General features: G+C 45.3%; 2 protein-coding genes across 8 annotated transcripts in view; both read left to right on the forward strand.

The window, feature by feature from the left end:
- TRIM14 (tripartite motif containing 14) overlaps positions 1–20,229 on the forward strand; it is a 52,591-nt gene that overhangs the window by 4,916 nt on the left and 27,446 nt on the right. For all 7 annotated transcript variants that reach the window (XM_055271726.2, XM_063636188.1, XM_055271730.2 and 4 more), the window contains exons 2-3: positions 5,506–5,601; positions 15,613–15,846. In XM_055271726.2, the coding sequence (XP_055127701.1) occupies positions 5,506–5,601; positions 15,613–15,846 (330 nt within the window). The remainder of the gene's footprint in view (positions 1–5,505; positions 5,602–15,612; positions 15,847–20,229) is intronic.
- LOC129479126 (large ribosomal subunit protein eL21) lies at positions 124–1,020 on the forward strand. Its single transcript, XM_055271733.2, has one exon. The coding sequence runs from the start codon at positions 483–485 to the stop codon at positions 963–965; it is 483 nt and encodes a 160-aa protein (XP_055127708.1). The 5' UTR covers positions 124–482; the 3' UTR covers positions 966–1,020.

Genomic DNA, 20,229 nt, shown 5'->3' on the forward strand with positions numbered 1-20,229 from the left:
AAGCAGGCGGATCACGAGGTCAGGAGATCGAGACCACAGTGAAACCCTGTCTCTACTAAAAATACAAAAAAAAATTAGCCGGGCACGGTGGCGGGCACCTGTAGTCCCAGCTACTTGGGAGGCTGAGGAAGAAGAATGGCCTGAACCTGGGAGGTGGAGCTTGCAGTGAGCCGAGATCACGCCACTGCACTCCAGCCTGGGCGACAGAATGAGACTCTGTCTCAAAAAAAAAAAAAAAAAAAAAAAAAATTGTCTGTGGATGATGAAAGGCTTAGAATAGCCACGGTCAAAGATGAAATTGACCAGGCTATTTGGTTATTTGTATGGCATACAACAGTTTATCATAATAATTATGATAATGATATACTGATAACATATACCGAGACATATCAGACTTTTAGGAATGTCATACAATTTTGGAACACATTAATAATACACTTGTCCTTTCGGCCGGAACCGCCATCTTCCAGTAATTCACCAAAATGACAAACACAAAGGGAAAGAGGAGAGGCACCCGATATATGTTCTCTAGGCCTTTTAGAAAACATGGAGTTGTTCCTTTGGCCACGTATATGCGAATCTATAAGAAAGGTGATATTGTAGACATCAAGGGTATGGGTACTGTTCAAAAAGGAATGCCCCACAAGTGTTACCATGGCAAAACTGGAAGAGTCTACAATGTTACCCAGCATGCTGTTGGCATTGTTGTAAACAAACAAGTTAAGGGCAAGATTCTTGCCAAGAGAATTAATGTGCGTATTGAGCACATTAAGCACTCTAAGAGCCGAGATAGCTTCCTGAAACGCGTGAAGGAAAATGATCAGAAAAAGAAAGAAGCCAAAGAGAAAGGTACCTGGGTTCAACTAAAGCGCCAGCCTGCTCCACCCAGAGAAGCACACTTTGTGAGAACCAATGGGAAGGAGCCTGAGCTGCTGGAACCTATTCCCTATGAATTCATGGCATAATAGGTGTTAAAAGAAAAAAAAAATAAAGGACCTCTGGGCTGTAAAAAAAAAAAAATAATAATAATAATAATAATACACTTTTATAAACATAACTCAAAGAAAGTTAAACATCATTTCTTATTTGACAATATTTCCCATATGACTTTGACATCCCAAATAAGCCTAATGTGTCTCTTTTGGACTTCCAGGGGTCCTGGTTATGCCCAAGTTAGCTTGGGTCAAAAAGACTTAAATTTTGAATTTGAAATTTAATTTTGAGAAGTATCTCAAATATTAAAGGTTTAAAACACTTGACATAAAAATAAGAAAGGTTTAAAACACATGATCAAAATAGAATCACAGGTCACTACAAAATAATGGTAATTAATTTAGCCAAAATGATAATTCAAAGATTTCAAAAAGCAAAAACCACTCTGATAGAGGAGATTCAGTTCTCAATCAAGAGACCTAAGGCCGGGCGCGGTGGCTCACGCTTGTAATCCCAGCACTTTGGGAGGCCGAGGCGGGCGGATCACGAGGTCAGGAGATCGAGACCACGGTGAAACTCCGTCTCTACTAAAAATACAAAAAATTAGCCGGGCGTGGTGGCGGGCGCCTGTAGTCCCAGCTACTCGGAGAGGCTGAGGCAGGAGAATGGCGTGAACCCGGGAGGCGGAGCTTGCAGTGAGCCGAGATCGCGCCACTGCACTCCAGCCTGGGTGAAAGAGCGAGACTCTGTCTCAAAAAAAAAAAAAAAAAGAGAGACCTAATAAAGACAGCAGGGGACAAACTCTCCCTGGTTACCTTTTCTTTGCCATTTATGCAAAAGTAAATATGTCTTTTACCATCTCTTATTAATACATTACATTTTTATTCAAAGGAGAAAAACAAGTTTTATTTTTAGGCCAGGCACAGTGACTCATACCTGAAATCCTAGCGCTTTGGGAGGCCAAGGCAGGCAGATCACTTGAGCTCAGGAGTTCAAAACCAGCCTGAGCAACATGGTGAAATCCTGTCTCTACAAAAGATACAAAAATTAGCTGCATGTGGTGGTGTGTGCCTATAGTCCCAGCTACTTGGGGGGCTGAGGCAGGAGGATTGCTTGAGCCTGGGAGGTCAAGGCTGCAGTGAGCCAAGATTGCACCACTGAACTTCATCTTGGGTGACAAAGTGAGACCCTGTCTCAAAAAAAGAAAAAAATTACTTATGTGTTAGTATATTATCAATCATCCAATCTCAGTCATCTTTGACTACACAAGATAAGATTTCCATAAACCTTCGATAATCTCTCATTATTTTCTATTAAAGAGCAGATCAATGCTCTGATAAAACCCGGTTGTTCCAACACAGGAGCCCAGACTCTGGCCTTACATGAGTGTGCTTTTGATATTAACACTTAAGTTTTAGAAAAACTTATAAAAAATTTCCTTCTTTTTTTTTTGAAATGGAGTTTCGCTCTTGTTGCCCAGGCTGGAGTGCAGTGGCATGAACTGTCTCACTGCAACCTTTGCCTCCCAGGTACAAGCAATTCTCCTGCCTCAGCCTCCTGAGTAGCTGTGATTACAGGTGTGTGCCACCACACCTGGCTAATTTTCGTATTTTTAGTAGGGACGGGGTTTCTCCGTGTTGGTCAGGCTGGTCTCAAACTCCTGACTTCGTGATCTGCCTGCCTCAGCATACCAAAGTTCTGGGATTACAGGCATGAGCCACCACACCCGGCCATTTCCTTCTCATTTTAACCAATTTGATCACATACAAAATGTCTTTTGTGACATTAATCTTCCACAGACCTTCTAGACTTTGCTTAAATCTTCAGTTTTGTCCTATACTTCCTTTTTATTTTGGCATTCTACCTTAGGACAAAAATTTACTTCCCTTTTCCCATTATCATTTTGACTACACAAAGTTCTTTCTCATGCAAAAGAAAAATTACTGTCTTTCAACAGTCTTTATTTACCAAAAACACATCTGACTTTCTTTATACACTCTGTAAATAGAATTGTTTATATCAAGTAGTTTTAATCACATATATTAACTACAATTTTCACTCTTAGTAACCCAGATTTCCAGTGAAAAACCTAGGAAGTAAGTAATTTTTAGCTGTTTGCTGCCAGCATTTGTAGATGAAAATAATTTCATAATTTCTAGAAAGATGGCTCCTCAATTTTTTTTTGTTAACAGATCAAAATATATTTAGCTTTTCTATACCATATAAATGATTCAGACATTTTATGATGACCTATTACTTCATTTAACATAACATGATATTAAGTTACTGAAAACAATTTTCGTTTGTTTGTTTGTTTATTTTTGAGACGGAGTTTCACTCTTGTTGCCCTGGTTGGAGTGCAATGGTGCGATCTTGGCTCACTACAACCTCCGCCTCCTGGGTTCAAGTGATTCTCCTGCCTCAGCCTCCCAAGTAGCTGGGATTACAGGCATGCGCCACCATGCCTGGCTAATTTTGTATTTATAGTAGAGACGGAGTTTCTCCATGTTGGTCAGGCTGGTCTCGAACCCCCGACCTCAGGTGATCTGCCCGCCTCAGCCTCCCAAAGTGCTGGGATTACAGGCGTTAGCCACTGTGCCCAGCCTGAAAACAATTTTTTTTTTTTTTTTTTTTTGAGACGGAGTCTCGCTCTTTCACCCAGGCTGGAGTGCAGTGGTGCGATCTCGGCTTACTGCAGGCTCCGCCCCCCGGGGTTCACGCCATTCTCCTGCCTCAGCCTCCCTTGTAGCTGGGACTACAGGCGCCTGCCACCTCGCCCGGCTAATTTTTTGTATTTTTAGTAGAGACGGGGTTTCACCGTGTTAGCCAGGATGGTCTCGATCTCCTGACCTCGTGATCCGCCCGTCTCGGCCTCCCAAAGTGCTGGGATTACAGGCGTGAGCCACCGCGCCCAGCCTGAAAACAATTTTTAACACTATGAAATGTTCATTTATAAACTTTTATCCCATTTACATTTATTTAATTTTTTCATTCTTAACAATTTTGCCTGAATAGTTCATTAAACAAAGCTAGCCACCATCAATTTATTTCTTTGCTAATCATTTCTATAGCCTGTGAATGTCATCCTCCCAAGCAGCTGGAACTTCAGGCATTCTCCACCATGCCCAGCCAGGTTTTTTGTTTTGTTTTGTTTTGTTTGTTGTTTTTTGGTAGAGATGGGGTCTTGCTATGTTGCCCAGGCTGGTCTCAAACTCCTGGCCTTAAGTGATTCTCCCACCTCAGCCTCCTGAGTAGCTGGGATTACAGGTGCAAGCCACTATGCTCAGCTCTTGAATCTCATTATGTAAGGTTGACACTATGAATACTCATTTTGCATCCACATACCCACTTTCCTATCCATTCACCCATTATTCATTCATCCATCCATCATTCACCAAACATCTATTCAGCATATATTTTGGGCCATGAGTCAAGGAATAGATCAGATTCTTCCCTGACCTGGAAGAGTTCCCTGGCTGGTTGGGGGAGAAGCTGGCAGCTCCTGATAATTCTTTTTTTTTTTTTTTTTTTTGGAGACAGTGTCCCACTCTGTTGCCCAGGCTGGAGTGCAGTGCTGTAGCGGCATGATCATGGCTCACTGCAACCTCCTGGGCTCAGGTGACCCACCCCTGACCTCAGCCTCCCAAGTAGCTAGGACTACAGGTGCATGCCACCACGCCCAGCTAATTTTATTTTATTTTATTTTATTTGCGGTAGAAGCAGAGTCTCATCATGTTGCCCAGACTGGTCTCGAACTCCTTGGGCTCAAGTGATCCTCCTACCTCCGCCTCCCAAAGTGTTGGCATTACAGACATGAGCCACCATGCCTGACCAGCCCCTGATAATTCTGTTCAATTCAGCAAACACTTCTGGGTCACCCCCTGGTCCCTGTGGGGAGTGGGAATGAAGCGAGCCTGCCCTCAAGAAGCTCCCAGTCAATGGGGCAGCCAGATCTGGGCCCAGCAGCTGAGTGTAAGGCCAGCTGTAAGAAAGGCTAAGATGGAGATGAGATCACACCCTTGGGGAAGGGGAGTGCAGAGCAGACTTGGGGAAAACAGCAATTTCAAAAAGCAAAGATATGAAAGGTGGGAAGAGCAGGAAGCATGAACCCCACTGACCTCTCACATAGTCCAGGACCAGAGGGTCACAGACTCCCTGGAATGTATGTTTCATGAGGACAGCACCTGGAACAAGGCCCAGAACATAATAGGTGCTCAGTTAATACTCAATAAGTAGATGCTCTTTCCCAGACCCCAAGCTGTTTGCCTTAAAGTCCTACTTGAAAGGCTGGAAAAGCAAGTCACAAGCAAGACTTGTCCTAGATAAGTAAAGTGTGAGGAGGGGGTGCAAATCAAGATTTGAGGCATACCTGATGCGGACCTCCGAGGATCAGAGAGGTCCTAGTCCCAGCTCATCCATCAACTTGCCACATGACTTTGGGCAAGTCACCTCACCTTCAGATGCCTCCACTGGAAAAAGAATACAAGGGTAAAAGGAAGTGACCCCTGCGGGGGGCCTGTTATTTGGAAAGTGACAGTATTATGACTTTTTTCCTAACTCCTTCCTGTACAGAAACTCAGCCAAGAATGTTTAAAGCATCTGGCAATCAAGAAGCAGCAGCACGCTGACAACATAACCCAGATAGAAGATGCCACCGAGAAGCTCAAGGCGAGTGGACATTTCTTCCTCATTCCGATGGAAAGGCCCACATTTCCCCCCAGACACAAGGGACCCCCAATACGGAGCCAATGAAAAATAAAAATCAACTGTGAAGGGGCAGATCAGGTTTGGTGGGGCCTGGAGCTTCTATAATTCAGGGTTCTTTAGAAAAAGAACACAAAATTGGGCTGGGCGCTATGGCTCACGCCTGTAATCCCAGCACTTTGGGAGGCCGAGGCGGGCGGATCATGAGGTCAGGAGATTGAGACCATCCCGGCTAACACGGTGAAACTCCGTCTCTACTAAAAATACAAAAAATTAGCTGGGTGTGGTGGCGGGCGCCTGTAGTCCCAGCTACTGGGGAGGCTGAGGCATGAGAATGGCGTGAATCCCGGAGGCGGAGCTTGCAGCGAGCCAGATCGCACCACTGCACTCCAGCCTGGGTGGCAGAGTGAGACTGTGTCTCAAAAGGAAAAAAAAGAAAAAGAATACAAAATTACAGACAGAATTAGGTGCAAGACCATGAAGGGGCCCTGCAAGTGAGGGGCCCTGAGCTCCGGTTTCCTTTGCTTTGTGGCAAATCTCTGGTTCCTTAGTGTCATCTGCCACTCTATTGGAGGAACTAGCCCATTATCCCAAATTGCCTTAAACAAAGCAAAACACAGCTTAAGGAATATGCAGATAGCTCTTTAATTCCACTGCCTCGCTGAAAGAAAGCAAGTAGGGTATAGATCTGTTCCACAAATAGGTACTTTCTTCACTCTCCTTTCATAATGATATTTGAATGGATTCTCTGTGGATTTTGAATGGGACCTTGAGGCTGACATTATTCTAAGTAACCATTTTGACCTGACAAAGTTGTTGTGTTTTTAGGGCCTCAGGCGCTGGTCACTTCCCCTTGCATCCTCTGTTGCTCCCTCCCCCTTTCATCCTCTGTTGCTCCCTCCTCCCAGTGAGGGCTGGGGTGGGAGGCCCTCCTGGGGCCTGCCCCACTGACAGCTAGAAGAACCCCTGCTCTGCACTTTGGGAGGCCAAGGCTGGAGGATCACTTGAGCCCAGGAGTTCGAGACCAGCCTAGGCAAGATAGTGAGACCCCCCCCCCATCTCTGCTAAAAATAAATAAAATAAAATAGCCAGGTATGGTGGTGCACGCCTGCAGTCCCAGCTGTTTGAGAGGCTGAGGTGGGAAGATCACTTGAGCCCTGAAGCTTGAGGCTGCAGTGACCTAGGATCACGTCACTGCGCTCCAGCCTGGGCAACAGAGCAAAACCCTATCAAAAAAAAAAAAAAAAAAGGAACCCCTGACTGATTCACACAAGAGGAGGAGTGGCTCTGACCATGGGAGAAGCTGGCACCCAGTTTCTCATGTGACCAGGCCAGGCCACAGAATTGGCTCCCACATTTACCTAAAGTCCATTCTCTGTCAGGTGTCTTCATGACAGTTTGCCGGTACCCTGAGGACATTTATAGTTCACACCTGTGGCCCCAGCTTAATAGTGTCTCTCATGTCTTCACGAGCAGAACTCTGGGCTAGGAGATAAACAGTACCAAAGGATTTAGAAAGTGAGAGCTGTCATGTTGGAAGGGCTGTGGGGAGGCCTGAAGATCAGGCTCCCTGTCTGCAAATGCCTGAGCAGATATGGTTTGAGGGCCCCCAAGAATTAGGACCCATGTGGAGGGTCTAGGCTTCCCCGGGCCACACTGGAAGAATTGTCTTGGGCCACACGTAAAATACACTAACACTAACAATAGCTGATGAGCTAAAAAAAGAAAAAAAATCCCCAAAAAACTCATGATGTTTTAAGAAAGTTTACAAATTTGTGTTGTGCCATGTTCAAAGCTGTGCTGGGCCACATGCGGCCCACGGGCTGCAGGTTGGATAAGCTTGGCCTGAGGGATGGCCTGGGGTAGGTTTCAGCTTCATCTAAGGCATGGTTCTCTTTCTCTTGACTCTTTCCCCAACTAACTTTTTAACTTTTTATAGATTTAGAGGAAGTTGCAAAAATAGTAGAGTTTTGTGTACCTTGACCTAGTTTGCCCCAAGGGTTACTTGTTACATAACTATAGCACACTATCCAAAAAAAAAAAAAAAAAAAAGAATGGTTTGTGTGTATAGTTTTATGTCAGCTTATCACATGTATAGATTTGCATAACCACCGCTGCAATCAAAATGCAGGCTATTCCATCACTGCCAAGTTCTACCTTCTTCTAGGCCAAGTGAGCTGGCTCACGCCTGTAATCCCAGCACTTTGGTAGGCTGAGGCAGGCAGATCATTTGAGGTCAGGAGTTCGAGACCAGCCTGGCCATCATGTTGAAACCCCATCTCTACTAAAAAAAAATACAAAAAAAAAAAAGCCAGAATGGTGGCGCCTATAATCAAAGCTACTCGGAAGGCTGAGGTGGGAGGATCGCTTGAACCCAGGAGGTGGAGGTTGCAGTGAGCCAAGATCATGCCTCTGTACTCCAGCCTGGATGACAGAGCGAGACTCCATCTCAAACAAAAAAAGAAAAAAAAAATCTACCTTCTTCTACACCTTATGGTCACCTTCCTACCCACTGTCTCCCCCCCACCAATCCCTAACCCCTGGCAATTATTAATTTGTTTGATAATTGTGGCATTTGAAAATGTCATAAAAATGGAAAATGACCTTTTGAGGTATTTTTCACTCAGCAGAATGCCCTTGGGATCCACCCAAGTTGTTGTGATAACCACTAGTTCATTCCCATGTATTGCTGAGTAGTAATATTCCGCTAATCCGGTAGTATGGATGTACCATAGAGGTTTTTTTTTTAACCATTTACCTATTATAGACTGTTTGGTACAGTCTAGGGCTATTACAAATAAAGCTTCTTGGAACAGTTGTGTCCAGGTTTCTGTTTGGACATAAGTTTTCATTTCTCTGTGTTAGATGCCCAGGAATGCTATTGCTGGGTCATATGGCACTTGTCTGCTTTGTTTTTTAAGAAACTGCCAAATGCTTTTCCAGAGTGGTTGTGCCATTTTACATTCCCACCAGCAATGCATGAGAGAGTGTTTTTCTGCATCTTTGACAACATTTGGTATTGTCACAAGTTTTTATCTTAACTTGCATAACCTGTGTGTAGTGATACTTTATCATGGTTTTAGTTTGCATTCCCCCAGTAGCTAGTGATGTTGAGTATCTATTCACGTGCTTGTTTACCATCTCTACAAAAAACTAAAAAATCATCCAGGTATGGTGGCATATGCCTGTAGTCCCAGCTAGTCAGGAGGCTGAGGTGGGAGGATCACTTGAGCCCAGAAGGTTGAAGTTGCAGTGAGCAATGACCATGCCACTACACTCCAGCCTGGGTGACAGAGCGAGACCGTGTCTCAAAAAAAAAAAGAAAAGAAAAGAAAAGAAAAGAAAAAAAAGAAAAGAAAAGAAAAGAAAAGAAAAGAAAAAGAGTTTATTGGGATTTTGATAGGAATTGTGTTAAACCTGTTTATCAATTTGGGGAGAATTGACATTTGTACTATGTTTACTTCCAATCCATGAACATGGTATATCTTTCCATTCATTTAGATCTCTGTTTTCTTTCATCAGCATTTTGTAATTTTCAGCATACAAATTCTGTATGTTTTGTTAGACTTATACCTAAGTGGCCTTCATAAGGTAATAAGAAAAATGGAATTAATAGTCAGCATTTTAAACCTGAGAAATATTTGTATAAAAATTTATAATTAGGAAATTAGAAAGATATTGCCACCCTATGCTTGCACTCTCATGTGGGGGCAGATGGAGCTGAGCAATGGCTACTCCCATGGCATGGGATCTCCTAGCTCCACCCTGCCCACTTCCTTCAGTGTTGACAACCTGGCTCCTGTGAACATTTATATTTCAATTCCTGATCAAGAAACAGATTTTTAAAAATTCATCCATAATCCTGCATCCTGCCACTTCAGGCCAACCATTATTCAAATTTTGAGATTTTTTTTTCTTGTATATGCATATGCTTTTCATGTAGCTTGAGTCATATTGTACATACAATTCTAATATATCCCCAATCTGGAGGTGAGGCATGGTGGTTCATTTTCTTGTGTGGTTTGTCACGTGTATTATCATCTTGTCTCCAGTAGGTATTTACCATAGATGTCCAATACACCGTGGATTGTGAGTGTGCCCTTTCAGAGCACTGTGACATGAGCATCTTCAGGAGATGCTATGAGTTTCAGTAGCTCCAGACTCATTTTCATATTATTTTTCAGTTTTGAGTTCCCATGAATTTGGACTCCAACCCTACTTAATGCAAAACTGTTGTTTTATTTGTTTTGCTGGTGATTTTCTTTTCACCTATAACCCTGGATGGATGACTAGATTCCTTTTCTTTTCCCTGGGCCAGTGGGTGGAGTTTTTCTGGTGCTAGTTGATGGATGGAGCAGCTCTTTGTGGATCTGACTTGATGCAGGTCACTCCTTTCCACTCAGCTGGAATGTGGCCAGGTACCCTGTGCTCCCCCTAGATGGCCAGTCCCCATTGTGGTGTGGCTTTCATCTGCATGCATGCACCTTTGTCTCCACTCCTTCCAGGTCACTTAGCTTCTGCTCCTGCCAGGTCACTCACACTGTGTTTCCTCTTTGGTCTTGGCATCAGTGAATTTCCTTTGTTTTATTTTTTTGTTTGTTTGTTTGTTTGTTTTTTGAGACGGAGTCTTGATCTGTCGCCAAGGCTAGAGCACAGTGGCGTGATCTTAGCTCACTGCAACCTCCACCTCCCGGGTTCAAGCGATTATCCTGCCTCAGCCTCCCAAATTGCTGGGACTGCAGGTCCCCACTACCACGCCTGGCTAATTTTTGTATTTTTAGTAGGGATGGGGTTTCACTATGTTGGCCAGGCTGGTCTCGAACTCCTGACGTCAAGTGATCCTGAAAATGCAGTCTGCAGGATTCAGCCCCTCTGTCCTACAGAGCAGAGCCGGGGATGGGCAGGAAATGGACCTGAGACACAAGGGCCCAGCCTGGCACTAGACCCAGAACACCTGCGGGTGAAATAAAGAGCCTCGGTTGCTGGCTCCGTGTCTTTCTCTGTGACCCACAGGAGATGTAGGGACTGAGCCACGGCTTGGGATCAAGGCACCAATGGGGGAACATGAACCAGCCTTTGCCAGACTGGGAACGAAAAGATGGGGACCCTGCCAGGTCATGCTGCTGACAATGCCACTGGTGTCCATTGCCCCTGCTGGGCATGGCCGCTCCCTGCCTCTTCCTGCCTGCCATTGCCACCATAGCAGAGTCTAAAGAGTCCCCATGCTAACGTGGTCTGGGCAAGGTTGGACAGCAAGCCTCCTTCCCCTGGTGGTGCACCCCATGAGAGGCGTCCATAGGAGGGTTGTTGGAAGTCATATTGAGTTTTCAGCAAAACAGCACCCTCCTTTCATCTCCTCACTCTCCACAGGACCCAGAGGTGGATTCACATAGCAGCCCACAATCTATACGCAAAATCCCCCAGCCTTCCCTGACCAGGGCTTCATGGCTGGTCAGCTTCTTTCTCTTCCACAGTCCTTAGACCCTGCTCAGCTAGACTCTGTTAGGCCCTCACCCAGCCACCAGCTCTCTTCAAAGTCCAGCCCAGTTCAGCTGGGATCCAGTTTCACCTTGAACCAATGGGACCCAAACCAGATGGCATACTTCCTTGTTTCATGACCAGGATATTCTCTCGCTGTCTTTCTCTCTCTCTCCCCTTCCCTCTCTCTGTCTACCCCTTTCTGACCATATTGCATAGTCAGCCTCATCTGCTTATACAGGTTTTCTGGTGGCTGTTTTCCATACTGGTTACCACTGTGCTGAGCGTTAGAACAAGGTATAGTGTCATGAAGCTTCTTTTGTATTTTCTACTTTACAAAGTGGATCTATAAAAACTGCTTGGAGCATAACTTGGTTGAGAGGAGATATTTGCTCCCTTGGTTTCTCTGCAAAGGTCCTTTGTGTACTTACATTGCTTCAACATGTGTTCATAAATCAAGAGTTTGAAATAATTTTATTTTCTTCATTTGGTCATTCAGTAAATATATATTTGTGTCCAGGATCATTGACCCATTGCAACCATATAAATGTGGACTAATTCCCAGGCTAGCTTAAAGCCAGTGTAATCCATAGGCCTGTGGTATGAGCTAGCCTCTGAACCTATCCACTGCCTGGAGCATTGGATAGGAAACACAGATTTAGAGAACTCATCTCCTCTTTGCTGCCAAACCACATGCTGTCCCCCTGAGAACATGGTATCATGGGAGCCTGCCCACCCCTTGTGACTGGCTGGGTGCTGGGGTCATTCTGCTATGTGGACTGTGCAGATGTTTGGGCTGAGGAAGGGAGCTGGCCTATGTTTAATTTTTTTTTTTTTTTTTTGAGACAGAGTCTCGCTCTGTCACCAGGCTGGAGTGCAGTGGCGCAATCTCGGCTCACTGCAACCTCTGCCTCCCAGGTTCAAGTGATTCTCCTGCCTTAGCCTCCCGAGCAGCTGGGACTACAGGTGCCCGCCACCACACCTGGCTAATTTTTCGTATGTTTCATAGAGACAGGGTTTCACCATGTTGGCCAGGATGATCTCCATCTCCTGACCTCGTGATCTACCCACCTTGGCCTCTCAAAGTGCTGGGATTACAGGCGTGAGCCACCGCACCCAGCTTTAGTGTTTTTTTAATTGCATAAATAATACATGAACAAATGGTCATTTTTGAAAATTTAAACAATGGTATAGTATGGAACTATATAAAGTACAAAGTGAGAGCCTCTCTTTTCCCGTACGCCCAATCCCGTGCCTCTTGCCAAATATGACCACTACTAACAAACATTTTAATTGCATTTGCAAATATATAGATTTATACATACATCCATATACAGGTTTTGTTTTATTAGTTTTACATAAATTTGGATCATCTTGCATGTATTATTCTGCAGCTTGTTCTTTTTCACCTGTTTTTTTTGGAGAACTTTCCCTGCCAGGACATATAGGTCTACTGCATTGTTTTTTGTTGTTGTTGTTTGTTTTTGGAGACGGAGTCTCGCTCTGTTGCCCAGGCTGGAGTGCAATGGCATGATCTCGGCTCACTGCAACCTCTGCCTCCTGGGTTCAAGTAACTCTTTGCCCCAGCCTCCTGAGTAGCTGGGTTTACAGGTGCCAGCCACACGCCTGGCTAATTTTTTTGTATTTTTAGTAGAGACAGGGTTTCACCATCTTGGCCAGGCTGGTCTTGAACTCCTGACCTCGTGATCTGCCCACCTCAGCCTCCCAAAGTGCTGGGATTACAGGCATGAGCCACCGCACCGGGCCTACTGCATTGTTTTTGTTGTTATATTTTCTTCTTTGCTTTTTTATGGTGATAAAATATACATAACATAAAATTTGCCATTTTAACCATTTTAAAGTATTCAATTCAGTGGTATGAATTCTATTCACAATGTTGTACAGCCATCACCTGTGTCTACTTCCAAAACTTTTCCATTATCCCAAACACAAACTCTGAAATCATCAAGCAATTACTCCCCATTTCTCCTCTCCCAGCCCTTGGTAACATTGACTCTACTTTCTGTCTCTATGAATTTGCCTGGTCTAGCTATTTCACATAAATGGAATGATAAATTATTTGTCCTTTTGTGTCTGGCTTAATTCACTGAGGATGATGTCTTCAAGGTTCATCCATGTTGTAGCATGCATCAGCATACTGCATTCTTTGTAATCGCTATAAATTATTTCATTGTAAGAATGTAGCACAATTTATATAATGAACCTATATACATGTCCCATATTGAAAATTGTGCCAAATATGTCACGGTTAACAACTGTCTGAGGCTGGTGCACAGGGGGATAAAATAATTTACCAAAACAGTATTGAGTTTAGAAAGGCAGATTTATTTAGAGAAAAGGGGGAGCTACATTGAAAGGGAGCAACGGGTGAGACAGCAGAAAGAAGACTGTCTGCAAAGAGGCAGGAGCTGGAGGCGGAGTTTTCTAAGGTTGTGCCGCTTGAGCTGAATGCTTGCAGACAGGATGCCTGGGTGCAGGTGGACTGTGAGCTGAGTGTTTGTAACAGGATGCTTGAGTGCTAGTGAGCTGTTTGTGGTTGACCCTATTTCTCAGAACATTCGCTCCCCACTACTGTTGTTTCTGTTTCTGCTAGTGACGCCCATTTTTCAATGTTTTTTTCTTTCTTTTTTTTTTTTTTTGGAGTCAGAGTCTTGCATTGTCGCCCAGGCTGGAGTGCAGTGGCCTGATCTCAGCTCACTGCAGCCTCCACCTCCCGGGCTCAAGTGATTCTCAAGCCTCATTCTCCCAAGTAGCTGGGATTACAGACACCTACCGCCACACCCGCCTAATTCTATTTTCTATGTGTAGAAGCTATATACTGAGAATCTTGGTACACAAATCTTCATGCACATGTGAAAGCATTTTCTAGGATATAAGTAAAGTAAGATGAATTGCTGCATGAAAGAATAAATGTTTTTAAAACTTTGAGGCCAGGCGCAGTGGCTCATGCCTGTAATTCCAGCACTTTGGGGGACCGAGGCAGGCAGATCACCTGAGGTCAGGAGTTCAAGACCCAGCCTGGCCAACACCAACTCCCTGTCTCTGCTAAAAATACAAAAATTAGCCGGGCATGGTGATGGCCACCTGCAGTCCCAGCTACACGGCTGAGGCAGGAGAATCGCTTGTACCCGGGAAGTGGAGGTTGCAGTGAGCCGAGATCTTGCCATTGCACTCCAGCTTAGGCAACAAGAGCAAAACTTCGTCTCAAAAAAAAAAAAAAAAAATTGATAGCTATTGTCGTATTGTCCTCTAAAAGCGAAGTACCAATAGACCCTACCACTCACAGTTTATATAAATGCCCTACTTCACATACCCTTACAGACTGTATTTCAATCTCTTAAAAGTCTTCCAATCTAATGATCAAAAACTATTTTCTGGGCTGGACATGGTGGCTCATGCCTGTAATCCCAGCACTTTGGGAGGCTGAGGCAGGTGGATCACCTGAGGTCAGAAGTTCAAGACCAGCCTGACCAACATGGTGAAACTCTGTCTCTACTAAAAATACAAAATTACCTATGTGTGGTGGTGCGTGCTTGTAATCCCAGCTACTCAGGAGGCTGAGGCAGGAGAATCACTTGAACCTGGGAGGCAGAGGTTGCTATGAGCCAAGATCGTACCACTGCACTCAGCCTGGACAAGAGTGAAACTCCTTCTCAAAAAATAAAAATAAATAAATAAATAAAAATTGTTTTGTATTTAATCTAATTGATTTATTCTTTGGACTTTATGTACAGTGTTTTAGTTTAACTGGACCTTCTCTTGTTTTCCTTAACCTTTTATTGTGGAGAATCTCATATTATTTTAATTATTTTTATTTTTATATTTTTAGTACAAAAAATACAAAAATTTATTCTAAAATGCCACTGTTACACCACACATACACATACATACATTTCTATATATAATTTGAGTTCTTTTAAAAACTCTTTATTTTGTACTTTTGACCTCTTATCTATGCTTGAGCCACATGGTTTTAGATCCTGTAGATTTATTGTTTTGTTATCAGATAAGGCAGATAAGGCAGATAACCTCTTATCAGTTTTCTCTTTATTGATTTTTTTAAAGCAATTTTGGTTTTTCTTATGCTTATTCTCTCTCCTAATGATTTAATAATTTTTAATCAGCATGTTAAGATTTTGATTAGAATTTCATCAAATTTATAGACTAATTTAGAGATAAATAGTGACTTTATAGTAATCAACCCTTCCAGTCACGAATATGGTTTTGTATTAGGTTCATTTCCACATATTTTGCTATTTTTTCTCCCGTTTTCGAAAGGATCTTTGTTTCTCCGTGCATTTTACGATTGGTAATGGCTGGTGCTTAGGAAAGCTTTGGTTTTTATAAGTTGATCTTGTGTCTGACTGGCCACTTTACTGAACTCACATTTCAGACGTTATAATTTTTTTCGTGTTGATTATTCTGGATTTCCTGGTTGGCAGACATGTCATCTGCAACTGGTTTTTCTGTTTTTAGGCTAATGCAGAGTCAAGTAAAACCTGGCTGAAGGGGAAATTCACTGAACTCAGATTACTACTTGATGAAGAGGAAGCGCTGGCCAAGAAATTCATTGATAAAAACACGCAGCTTACCCTCCAGGTGTACAGGGAACAAGCTGACTCTTGCAGAGAGCAACTTGACGTCATGAACGATCTCTCCAGCAGGGTCTGGAGTATCGGCCAGGAGCCCGATCCTGTCCAGAGGCTTCAGGTAATGCTGGGGTCACTGCTCTTACAGCTGCCACCTGCCACCCACACTTCATCTCAAGTATTGTGGCATTGAGCACAGTATTGACACACTAAGCAAGTACACGGACTATTGTCTTGTCACCATGTAGACTGTCTTGACCCCACACAAGTGGTCAAGAGAATATACATTGTTAGGAAGCTAAAACACATCTTGGGCTAATTAAATAATATTAACGGCCACCAATTTCAAAGGCCCCTGTGTTCTGAGCACGGTGTAGCTTAGCACTAATATTCACTAGAACTCTGCAAAGTGGGCTCACCCCATTTTATAAACAAGAAATTGAGGCTCAGTGAAGTGACTCACCTGGTCTCACACAGCTGGTAGGTGGCAGAGCTGGTATCAGGTCTGGCTGTCTGTCTAGGTCTGTCTGACTCTAAACCCACAAGGGACCTTGCCTGGCCCTCTGCCTGTATAGTCTTTTTTTTTTTTTTTTGAGATGGAGTTTCTCTCTTGTTGCCCAGGCCAGAGTGCAGTGGCGCGATCTCAGCTCACCACAACCTCCGCCTCCTGGGTTCAAGCAATTCTCCTGGCTCAGCCTCCTGAGTAGCTGGGATTACAGGCATGTGCCACCATGCCTGGCTAATTTTGTATTTTTAGTAGAGACAGGGTTTCTCCACATTGGTCAGGCTGGTCTTGAACTCCTGACCTCAGGTGATCCACCCGCCTCAGCCTCCCAAAATGCTGGGATTACAGGCGTGAGCCACCGCAACCGGCCTGCCTTTATAGTCTTAAATTGAGACATCCCTCCTGAAAAGGCAGGTGTCCTTGCAGCTACTGAGCACATTTCAAAGGCTGAGTCACAGTTGGCTCAATGGTACTCCTGGGCCACTGGGCTTTGTTGAGGAAGAGTCTAAGAAATAGCCCCTGTGGCAGATCACTTGAGGCTGGAAGTTTGAGACCAGCCTGACCAACATGGCAAAACAACCTCTCTACTAAAAATACAAATATCAGCCAGGCGTGATGGCATGCACCTGTGAGGCTGAGGCAGGAGAATCACTTGAATCGGGAAGGCAAAGGTTGCAGTGAGCCGAGATCGTGCCACTGCACTCCACGCTGGGTGACAGAGTGAGACTCTGTCTCAAAAAAAAAGGAACTAGCTAGCCGGGCGCAGTGGCTCAAGCCTGTAATCCCAGCACTTTGGGAGGCCGAGGCGGGCGGATCACGAGGTCAGGAGATCGAGACCATCCTGGCTAACAGGTGAAACCCCGTCTCTACTAAAAATACAGAAAAATTAGCCGGGCGTAGTGGCGGGCGCCTGTAGTCCCAGCTACTTGGGAGGCTGAGGCAGGAGAATGGCGTGAACCTGGGAGGCGGAGCTTGCAGTGAGCCGAGATGGCGCCACTGCACTCCAGCCTGGGCGACAGAGCGAGACTCCGTCTCAAAAAAAAAAAAAAAAAAAGAAAAATCTTTCCTTATTAGAGGACCTTCACAAGACACTTTAAAGGCTGTGGGACAAGGCAGGGTACAACTAAAAGTGGCACCAACCCTAACCACAGATTAGTATGGGCTCTGGCTGGAAAATAAGACAGACAAATAAGCCAGTCAACACACAACCAGCCCAGCCAGTCCCCAGCTGGGGATTTCCACTCTTGTGTCTTTATGTGGCCTCAGTCGGTTCAGCCTGCGTCTCATTATCAGCTGTTTGAGCCAAATTCTGGATGAGGTGTTTTCCTAGGCATAATGGGTATTGTGCTTTAAGAGGGGCAAGATGCACAAAGTGTTACATTTAATTGTCTCTTTTTAAATCATGGTCATTTTTAGGGCTATGGAATACAAAGGAATCCTTCCATGGAGAAGCATGCTAGTCTCACATCAGAAAACGGTTTCAGGGCTTTGTCATCTTTTTTTTTTTTCAAATTCTCTTGGGCCCAAGCTAATGATTTTAATCATTCACCATTCCCACCTTCTATGTGTTCATTCATTTATTCCGCAATACGTACTGAGCCAGGCCACTTGCTGGACATTAGGAGCTCACAGTTGGGTGGGGAGACTTACTCAGAAACAGTTATTTACAATACAGCTTAAACAATTTTGTAAATATGAAGCTAGCGAAATTATGTCTAAGAAATGTCTGACACTCTCTGGCTGGGAGAAGGATGCAGTCTGGGAAGACTTCTAGGAAGAGGTGATGGTAGGGCTGGGTGCTGGACAATGAGTAGGGGCACACTGTATATAGAGAGGACACAGAGAGGACAGACAGGAACTGTGTACATGTGAGAGTTTGGCAGGCTAGGGAACCAGTTGGGGTGCAGCCTGACTTGAGGAGGGGTGAAGGTATAAGGGTGGGGGGATTGAGAACACAGCTGGATCCACAGGCCATAGTTAGTTCATGAAGGCCTTATGTGCCATGGAGTTCAGACTTTGTCCTGTAATGAGATAGGAGACAGGAATGTTTGTTTGTTTGTTTGTTTTCGAGACAGAGTCTCACTCTATTGCCCAGGCTAGAATGCAGTGGCTCAATCTCAGCTTACTGCAACCTTTGCCTCCCAGGTTCAAGGGATTCTCCTGCCTCAGCCCCTTGAAGAGCTGGGACTACAGGCACGTGCCACCATGCCCAGCTAATTTTTGTATTTTTAGTAGAGACAGGGTTTCATCATGTTGGCCAGGCTGGTCTCAAACTCTTGACCTCAAGTGATCTGCCCACCTTGGCCTCCCAAAGTGTTGGGAGGTGTGAGCCACTGCGCCCAGCCCAGGGGAGTGTTTTGAACTGAGGGATGAAAGCATTCACATGGTCAGATTAGTGCTTTAAAAAAGTCACTTCAGAGATACAGTGGAAGATGGACTGAGGAGGCCAGGATGGGAGGCTGGAAGGGAACTTGGGAGGAGGCCACAATGTCCAGGAGAGAGATGATGGTGGCCTGGACCAAGACAGGGGCGGTGGGGATGGGGAGAAACAGGCAGGTCAAAAGATGCCACAGGAATGGAGATTGGAATTGGAGAATGAGTAGGAGGAATCCCCAGATGATGCCTGGGTTTCTGGCCTGAGAGATGAAGGGCTGGGATTTCTGTTCTCTGAGTCTGCAAAGGCAAAAAGTGGCTGTGCTCGGTTTCATGCATTGATTTATTCCATTATACATCTGTTTTGAGAACCTGTGTGTCAGGTCTGGTGCTAGCTGCTGGAGTTTGGGGTTACCAGGTGGTGCCATGTGTCCTCTATCGACCCCTCAACCTACCCTACTCATCTGCCCTCTGAGCCCCCTCTTACCTCCCTGGAGCTGCTCCCTGCCCACCCTGGACTTCCTGCTAGTGCTCGGTCTCCCCTGGCCAGCTCCATTCCAGCGCTCTGGGTGTGACCTTAGGCCTGGTTCCCCACCAGAATGAGGTTGGACTCAGACTCCTGGCCTCCTAGGCTGAATGGGGCTTGCAGGCCATCTCACAGCCCCCTCCCAATGTACAGCATGCTGCCAGGTGGGACCTGCCGCTGCCCAACAGCCAAGTGCTAGGCCACCCTCCCTCCCTCCTGAGGCCCCCATCTGTCCACCCCTTCTCCGGTGGGCAGCACTGCCACTACCAGCCAAGCCTGATCACCTGAGGCAGTCAGCTTCCTTCCAACTCCTGGCCAGGACAGTGCTTCAGAAAATGCAGCCATGGTTCTTACTTGCAAACATGAGAATCCACTGGAACTGTTTTAAGCAAGAAAGGAGTTTATGGAAGAGTATGAGATAGCTCACAGGATCTCCAGGAGGGCCAGAGAGTCGGGATGGAAGATGAACAGCAGGAATGAAGTCCAGACTCCAGCAGGGGTTGGTGCCAGTATAGGCCCCACGGCACCTCTGCTGGGCAAGACATCACCATTCACACCACTGACCAGAGCCCCCACCACTGCTGTCCTTGAGCGCCACGTGCCACCATCACTACCTTCACCCTCATTTCCAAATCCATGCTTTGGCTTGGAGGCGTCTGGTCACACCTAGAAGTTTTCTAGCTTCTCCTTAGTGAAGCCACATACCACAGGAAGGTATTGAAGAGGGGCTGTCCAGGCGCAGAACAGGACACATGTCCCCTGAGGTGGCCACATCCCCTCAGTCAGCACTGCAGCTGAACCTTGCTGGCCTTTGGTGTCCTTCTTAGAACATGGTTTCCTGCTCCACCTTTGAATAAGCTCCAGGGGCTCTTTCCCCAGGGAGACTGACCTCACCCTTTTTGTACCTGAGGCAGACCTGTGGCGCAGTGTATGTGAGGCTGAATCCTCTCTGGGAAGGGCCCCGTGTCAGCCTGACCCCACCTTCTGTGTGCATAGCTGGCACAGAGTAGGCTCAATGAACACGGAAGGAAGGAAGGAAAGGAGGAGGGATGGAGAGGGAGGAATCCCCAGTGCCAGCACTGAAAAACCGCACCTCCGCA

This window comes from Symphalangus syndactylus, chromosome 3 (genome assembly GCF_028878055.3).
Source record: "Symphalangus syndactylus isolate Jambi chromosome 3, NHGRI_mSymSyn1-v2.1_pri, whole genome shotgun sequence".
Taxonomy (NCBI): domain Eukaryota; kingdom Metazoa; phylum Chordata; class Mammalia; order Primates; family Hylobatidae; genus Symphalangus; species Symphalangus syndactylus.